This window comes from Cervus canadensis, chromosome 3 (genome assembly GCF_019320065.1).
Source record: "Cervus canadensis isolate Bull #8, Minnesota chromosome 3, ASM1932006v1, whole genome shotgun sequence".
NCBI lineage: Eukaryota > Metazoa > Chordata > Mammalia > Artiodactyla > Cervidae > Cervus > Cervus canadensis.
Genome location: NC_057388.1, coordinates 2,226,763 through 2,235,226, shown reverse-complemented (window position 1 = coordinate 2,235,226; position 8,464 = coordinate 2,226,763). Strand labels below are relative to the sequence as shown.

The 8,464-nt window shown below is 36.1% G+C and overlaps 1 protein-coding gene across 1 annotated transcript; it reads right to left on the bottom strand.

Annotated features, from left to right (window-relative positions):
* Positions 1-272: 272 nt before the first annotated feature.
* Positions 273-882, bottom strand: LOC122437739 (60S ribosomal protein L17-like). Its single transcript, XM_043462287.1, has one exon. The coding sequence runs from the start codon at positions 849-851 to the stop codon at positions 297-299; it is 555 nt and encodes a 184-aa protein (XP_043318222.1). The 5' UTR covers positions 852-882; the 3' UTR covers positions 273-296.
* Positions 883-8,464: the final 7,582 nt, after the last annotated feature.

The window sequence follows — 8,464 nt, the reverse complement described above, 5'->3', positions numbered from 1 at the left end:
TTATATACATTTTAATTATATGCATTGAAGTGCACACTTTGTGCTGTGGTTCTTGACTGTTATGGCACCATGATAGGCTCCACTGTTACGGCATCATATAGTGTCACCAGCAGAAAATGTACCTTGTGATCCACTTGATCACTCTTCCTTTTCTCTCCCTTGATCTCTGACTGCTGCTGATATTTGTATTGTCTCCAGTTTTGCCCTTTTCAGAATGTCATATAATTGGTATCATACAATATTTAGTCTTTTTTTTTTTTTTTTTAACTTTTATTTGCATTTATTTCCTGCGGCATTTATTCCCGGGCCATAAGTTTTTGTTTCTTCAGTTTCTTCTGGGATATCTTTTTCTTCTGTGCAACCTCCTCTTCTGGTTTAGGAACAATCTGTTCTTTTTCAGTAAGGATCATCTCAATGTGGCAGGGAGAGCTCATGTAGGGGTTGATCCGACCGTGAGCTCTGTAAGTCCTGCGCCGCATCTTGGGGGCTTTGTTCACTTGGATGTGCTCAATGACCAGAGAATCTACATCTAAGCCCTTAACTTCAGCGTTACTCTCTGCACTTTTGAGCATGTGTAGTAAAAATTCAGCACTCTTTTTGGGCCACTGACCCTGCGTCCAGCCCCACTGTTTGGCCTGTGCACACCTACCAACTCCACCATTGTAACGACGGAATGGCACACATTGCTTCTTTAAAGTGACATCCTTCAGATACTTGGTGGCTTTTCGGATATGCATACCCTTTATGGCCTGGGCAGTCTCACGAGTGTTCTTAAAGTGAACACGAAGATTTGAACCTCTTGATTTGCATGATTTTGTGGGGTTTTCTGGGTCGAGTGAATAGCGCACCATTTTTAAGGGTCAGCTCAGGCCGCTTACCGGAAAAGAATATTTAGTCTTTTTAACTGTCTCCAATTTTTCCCTTTTCAGAATGTCATTTATTTGGTATCTTACAATATTTAGTCTTTTTAGATTTCTTATTTTAGCAATATACTTTTAAGATTGACCCATTAATTTTTATGATATGATAGCTCATAGTTATATTGTTTAATAATAGTCCATTGTATAAATGTGACAGTTACTTATCTATTTCTTAAAGGATATCTTGATTCCTTCCAGGTTTTGGCAGTTATGAATAAAGCTACTTCAAATTTCCATGCACAGGCTTTTGTGTGAAAATTGGTTTTGAAAGCAACTGGATAAATATCGACATGTCCATTTGCTACATTATATTGTAAGATGATGTTTAACTTTGCTGGAAGCTGCCAAACTATTTTCCAAAGTGGAAACATTTTATTCTACAATTCAGAATTACTACAACTTTAAAAAAATGATATTTGCGTAGTGTGCTATTCCATAGCTCTTTACTTTTAGTCTATAGTATCTTTAGCATAGAGGACATACAGTAAGATCTTATTTTATAATCATTCTCACAGTCTCTGTATTTTAATTGGAGTATTTAGACCATTCATGTTTAAAGCGTTGATATAGATTCTGTTTTCTGTTGTTTGCACCTGTTGTTATTAGTTGTCCCTCTCTTGTTTTGACTTCTCTAGTTTTAACTGAGAATTTCATATGAATCTGTTTTATCTCTTCTTTTACATATCATTTATTCTCCAAGAGTGTGTAATATACATTTATAACTAAAATAAATCCCCTTTCAAATAAAATTATATAATGTCATGGGTAGTACAGGAATATCCAGTATAAGTTCCCAATTTTCTCCTCCTGTCCTTTATAATATCACTGTCATTAATTTTATTTAGCCATGTGGTATAATCACCTAATACATTGTTGCTCCTATTATTCTTTTTTTTATTAAATGCTTTGATAAGAAATAAAATTAGAAAGGTTTTACTTTTACCTCTCCTTATCCCTTTCCTGTGTTCTTCCTATCTTTATAAAGTTTCAAGTTTCTGACCTATATAATTTTTTTCTCTCTGAAGAACTTGTCCTAACATGTCTTGCTTGCAACAAATTTGAAGGAATGTGTTGGGTATAGAATTCTAGGTTTTTGGCCTCTTTCTTTCTTCCGCACTCTCCATATTTCACTTCACTCTCTTCTGGTATGCATGTTTTCTGATAGGAAGCTAGATATAATCTTTATTCTTTCCCTCTAGAGGAAAGCTCTCTCCTCTTTAATATATGGCTTATTTCAAGATTTTCTCTTTGTTTTTATTTCCCCCCTTGAAGTTTGAATATGATACGGCTAGATGTAGACCTTTTGGTATCTATCCTGCTTTGTTTCTCTAAGCCACCTAGATCTATGGTTTGGTGTTTTACATTTATTTTAGAAAATTTCTCAGTCATTATTAATTCAAATATTTCTTCTGCTACTTTTTTCTCTTTCTTCTATTATTCCTATTACCAACACATTACATGTTTTGTAATTATTCTATAGTTCTTCAGTATTCTGTTTTCATATGTTAAATTATAGTCTTTATACTTTAATTTGGGAAGTTTCTGTAGTAATTGTTCAAACTCATCAACTTTTTTCTTGGTTGTGTATGATTTAATAAAATGAGTCCGTTATAGGCATTCTTTATCTCTGTTACTGTGTTTTTTTATTTCTAGCATTTATTTTTGTTTACTTCTTAAATGCTTCATCTGTATGCATACATTATTCATATGCTAGTGCATACTATCTAGTTTTTCTATTAGATCCCTTAATATATTAATCATAATTACTTTAACTTTCAGTCAGTCAGTTCAGTTCAGTTCAGTCACTCAGTCATGTCCAACTCCTTGAGATCCCATGAATCACAGCACGCCAGGCCTCCCTGTCCATCACCAACTCCCGGGGTTTACTCAAACTCATGTCCATCCAGTCGGTGACGCTAAATTTATGTTCTGTTAATTCAAAAACTGTGCCATATCTCATTCTATATCTGATTCTTGTCTTATCTCTTCATATTACAGTTTTGGGGTTTGTTTTTTCTTCTGTTTTTGCCTTTTAGCATGCTTCACAATTTTACATCAGGTAGTAGTAATTGATGTTTTTCAACTTTTAGCATGAAAATTTATGTTAATCTACCTATGAGCTGGCTTATGTTTAAGGTTTGATGTAGCGGTAAGTGCCAAAGACTATACTTCCCTCTAGTTTCATGTATTATTCTCTCCCCTAATACGAAATGCATTAGTAGAGTATATTGCAGTTAATTGCCTTTCCCCCAGGTCAGATAAAACAGTGGTAAAATAGTTTTTCTTGCAGAGTAGTTTGTTTTTATTAATTCTCTGACAATGTTTAAAAAATGGAACATTTCTCCTTTTGCTGCCCAAAATATGAGTTTAGGCTTTCTCCAATGTTTATCATGAAAGCCTGGTGAGAATCCTGCAGGTAAAACCCATGAATGTTGAGAAGTCCCTCCCCTCTGCCCAGACTCGTGAAAATTTTTATCTCTTATTGAGCTTCTCAAGTGGCACTAGTGGTGAAGAACCCTCCTGCCAGTGCAGGAGACATAAGCGACATGGATTCGCTCCCTGGATTGGGAAGATCCCTGGGGCAGGAAATGGCAACCCACTCCAGTATCTTTGCCTGAAGAATCTCATGGACAGAGGAGACGGGCAGGCTATGGTCCACGGGGTTGCAAAAAGTCAGGCATGACTGAAGTGACTTGCGAGCTCAGTCCATTCAGTCCTGTCTGACTCTTTGTGACCCTACGGACTGTAGCTCCTCTGCCTGTAGGATTAGCAAGCAGTTAATCCACACCCAACTGTCAGTAACTCATCAAAACTGCCGTATCAGTGTTCCCACTCTTACTTGCTTAGTGGTAGTATTTCTATTATTGTTGTCATTATTATTACTTTTTATTCTTCTCTGAAATTCTCTGTGTACTTGCCTGCCTCTACAGATTTTGAGGCAGGAGTTTGTCTTTTGATTTCTGATGCATCTTGGAGAGTCACCAATTCATTTCATTTCATCCCATTTCTTGTTTGAGACATCAGGTGATGACCTCTAAGGTCTTTATATGATGGAAATGATCAAAAGTTTCTCCTTCACTTTTGAAGGATAATTTTGCTGACATATAATTCTAGGTTGGTGGTTTTCATATTTTCTTTCAACATTTAAAATAGTTCACTTCACTTACGTCAAACTTGCATGATTTCTGAAAAGAAGTTCACCATCATTCTCACCTTTTTCTCTCTATAGTTTAAGTGCCTGTTTTCCCTCTAGCTTCTGTCAAGATTTTCTATTTGTCTTTTGTTTTCTATAATTTGAATATAATATGTCTAGGTGTAGTTTTGGGAGGATTTTACCCTGCTTGTTATACTTTGAGCTTCATGGATATATAATTCAGTGTGTGCAGTAACATTCAAAATTCCTCAACCACTATCACTTCAATTTTTTTTTTCCTTCTCTGTTCTCTGTTTCTTCTCTTGGCATTTCTATTCCATGTATAATACACAATTTAAATTCACAGTTCTTAAATGCTAGGGAAGTGAAAGTGAAGTCGCTCAGTTGTGTCTGACTCTTTGCGACCCCATGGGACTGTAGCCTACCAGGCTCCTCAGTCCATGGAATTTTCCAGGCAAGAGTACTGGAGTGGGTTTCCATTCCTTCTCCAGGGGATCTTCCCAACCCAGAGATTGAACCCGGGTCTCCCACATTGCAGGCAGACGCTTACCGTCTGAGCCAGCAGGGAAGCCCTGGTAGTTAAATGCTATATATTATTATTATTATTGATTTTCTCTTTCATTTCTGTTTGAGACGTTTCTATTGACCTATTTTTAATTTCATTGACATTTTCCTGTGTCCATGCCCAGTCAACTGAGGCATTAAAGGCATTCTTTATTTCTTATACATTGTCTTTGATTTCTAACATTTCATTTTTCTCATTTTTCGAGCTTCCTTCTCTCCATCCATTAGTTTTTGCATGCCTTCTATTTTATCCCTTATAGCGTTTATAACTCATAGATATTTCAAATTCTGTGTCTGAAAATTCAAAAATATATGTTGAATCTGAACCTGTTTCTGATTATTTCTTTGCCTCTTTGGATTATGGTCTTACCTTTCTTGCAAACCTTATAATGTTGAAATAGGTATGATATTTTGGGTAATAGAAACCGAGTTACATAATCTTTAATGTCAGTTTTTGTATCCATCTTTCCTGAGTATGCGCTGAGTTTAATATTTGCCCTAACTATATGTTTCAAGGGTTCAGATTCCTCTAATGTTCTTGTTTTTTGTTGTTGCTTGTTTCCCGTACTGATTTTGAACTTTCTACTTAGTCCTTTGCAGAAAGCTTTTGCTTGTCACAGCTCTTTCTGTAGGAATCCCTTGTTATTGTGTAGGAGTTCTATTGGTGTTGCTACAAGGTACAAGGGAGGGCTATCTTTCTAATTACAATTCAGACTGTGTTTTAGTGGACCTGTGTCTTCAGACTCTGATTTTCATAAATGGTTGCAAAGTGATACAGCTAGCCCTCCCTCTCACTCTGTTTGGATAACAAGGATAATGCACTGCACTTAAATAAATGTACTTCCTGTGGGTGGGACAAAGTTCTTGTAAAGACCTTTCCCCTGGACAGGAGGCCTTTGTTAAGGAACAGTCAACAACTTTCAGTGATTCCTCCCCTCTCTGTCCTGCCAGAGACAGGCAGAATCCTTTTCAGAGATTTTCTTTGAAAATCTGAAACAACGTCTGGTGTTTAAATCCACAACAGTGTGGAGACCCCCTAGGACTTCTGACTATTGTTGTTTATCTTTTTTCACACAGGTCCTTATTTAGTTCTCAGTAATTCTTCACAATTATCATTTGAGTGTTCCTGAGAGTCTGTAGTTTCATTATCTCATGAAAACAGATTCTACTTGTGATATTCTGGCTTCACTTATAGGATTTGGTGTTGATATTTTGCCTTATCATTTAGTTACTTGGTCAATCAAAAAAGAGTGGTTAATTTTTTTGTTGCTATTTTGAGGATAGATGAGGTGACTTCCAATCTCTGCAAATGTCAAAGATGAGACAAGATGTTTGTCATTTTCGTATTAAAAAGTTTCAAATATTTACTTGTATAATTTAATTTAATGCCATAAAGGATCATTTCTTATTGAAGATTAACTCTTTTTATTTTTGTCCTTACTTCTCTAGTTTTTAAAATAACTATTAATAATAAGGGAGCTTCCCTGGTGGCTCAGACAATAGAGAATTTGCCTGCAGTGTCCTAAGCCTGGGTGCAATCCCTGGGTCGGAAAGATCCCCTGGAGAAGGGAATGGCTACTCACTCCTGTATTCTTGCCTGGCAAGAATACAGTCCATGGGGTCATAAAGAGTCAAACATGACTGAGTGACTAACACACACACACACACACACACACACACACACACACTAATAATGATTCACATGTGTCATAAGAATGACCTTACATCTCTAATCTCAGTCTTTTGGAATTGTATTTTTCACAGGTTTATTCTTTCAGCCTAATTCTGTCTTAAGTCTTCAAATTTTCTCTAGGACACAAATAGCTATAGTTCATCAAAAATCAATTTTCAGTCTTATGTGGACACATTTTTCCCGTAGCAATGACTTCCTATTATGAACCAGAATGGAAAAGAATAATTTGTCTATGTGCTGTTAAAGTCTCACATTCTGAATCTAATTGTTTGTGTGCAAAAATTCTGCTTTATGAACTTTACTTCTATCTTTATAGTGTTATTTGAAGGAGGGAGACTTCATGAGTTGTTTCTTAATTTGATATATTTAAATATACCACTACCAGTTGCCAAATAATTTCTGAAAATGCATTATCATTTTGTGCATGTTGTCCTATGGGAGACAAAAGTAAGATAACTGTTCAGTATGTGACAAAGAAAAGTAAATATAATCCCCTAAATGCAATTGTATAAGATTAACTATCTTGTGTCTGGATTAATTAGCACAGAAACAAGAGAAATAATTTTGTTATATAGGTAAAGTTTTCAAATAATGTAGACTCTAACCATAATTGTTTGATAATAATTTGTTGCTTCTTCCAAATTTAAAATGGCAAAAATGACTATATAATAACTCTGCAAAGTTTGCATTCTTAGCTTAAAATGTCCTTGACATAACATATTCTAACCAATATATTTCTAAGTTCATATGATTGCACATGCATATGGAATCCAGATAAATTTACTCCAGATAAAAATCAAAAGGACTCAAGGACATTTCTGCTTTTTTATTTTATGTTTTTTGTTTGTTTGTTTTCTTGCACTGTATTGCTCAGAATTGGAAGTTTAAAGGTTGTCTACACTGATGAATATGTATCTACATTCTTACTTGTCACCTAGCTTTTGGCTATGCCTACTTGTGGGAACATATCGTTAGTGCAGCGTTAGGAGTTCAGAAAGATTAGCCTTGAGAAAATGTCCCAGAACACCGGTAAGAACCAGTTCAAGAACTTAGAGGTGTGGGTTAAGAATGGAAATAAAACACTGCATTTGTAGGGTGGAACAAACTTCATTACATCCTAGCCTGCATTTGTATGTTTACACTTGGTTAACTAGAGAATTTGTTAATGATTAGAATAGGGCATTTCAGATATTTAAGTATCTTTGAATGCCTCATTTGGGTTGCACAAACATCTGGTCTTGAAAAGAGTTAATATATTATTCTTTGTATGCAATTACCTTCTTTCTTTTTCTCTGGTCTAAAGAAAAGCATCTACTTCTGCTTTATTGACTATGCCAAAGCCTTTGACTGTGTGGATCACAACAAACTGTGGAAAATTCTTCAAAAGATGGGAATACCAGACCACCTTACCTGCCTCCTGAGAAATCTGCACGCGGGGCAAGAAGCAACAATTAGAACTGGACGTTTAACAATGGACTGCTTCCAAATTGGGAAAGGAGTACATCAAGGCTGTATATTGTCACCCGGCTCATGTAACTTATATGCAGAGTACATCATGCGAAATGCCAGGCGGGATGAAGCACAAGTTAGAATCAAGATTGCCAGGAGAATTATCAATAATCTCAGATATGCAGATGAAATCACCTTTATGGCAGAAAGTGAAGAGGAACTGAAGAGCCTCTTGATGAAAGTGAAAGACAAGAGTGAGAAAGTTGGCTTGAAACTCAGCATTCAAAAAACTAAGATCATGGCAACTGGCCCCATCACTTCATGCAAATAAATGGGGAAACAATGGAACCAGTGAAAGACTTTGTTTTGGGGGGCTCCAAAATCACTGCAGATGTTGACTGTAGCCATGAAATTAAAAGATACTTGCTCCTTGGAAGAAAAGCTATGATCTACCTAGACAACATATTAAAAAGCAGAGATATTACTTTGCCGAAAAAAGGTCCATCTAGTCAAAGCTAAGGTTTTTCCAGGAGTCATGTATGGATGTGAGAGTTGGACTATAAAGAAATCTGAGCTCCAAGAACTGATGCTTTTGAATTGTGGTGTTGAGGAAGTCTCTTGAGGGTCCCATGGGAAAACTCTTGAGGGTCCCATGGACTTCAAGGAGATCAAACCTGTCAAACC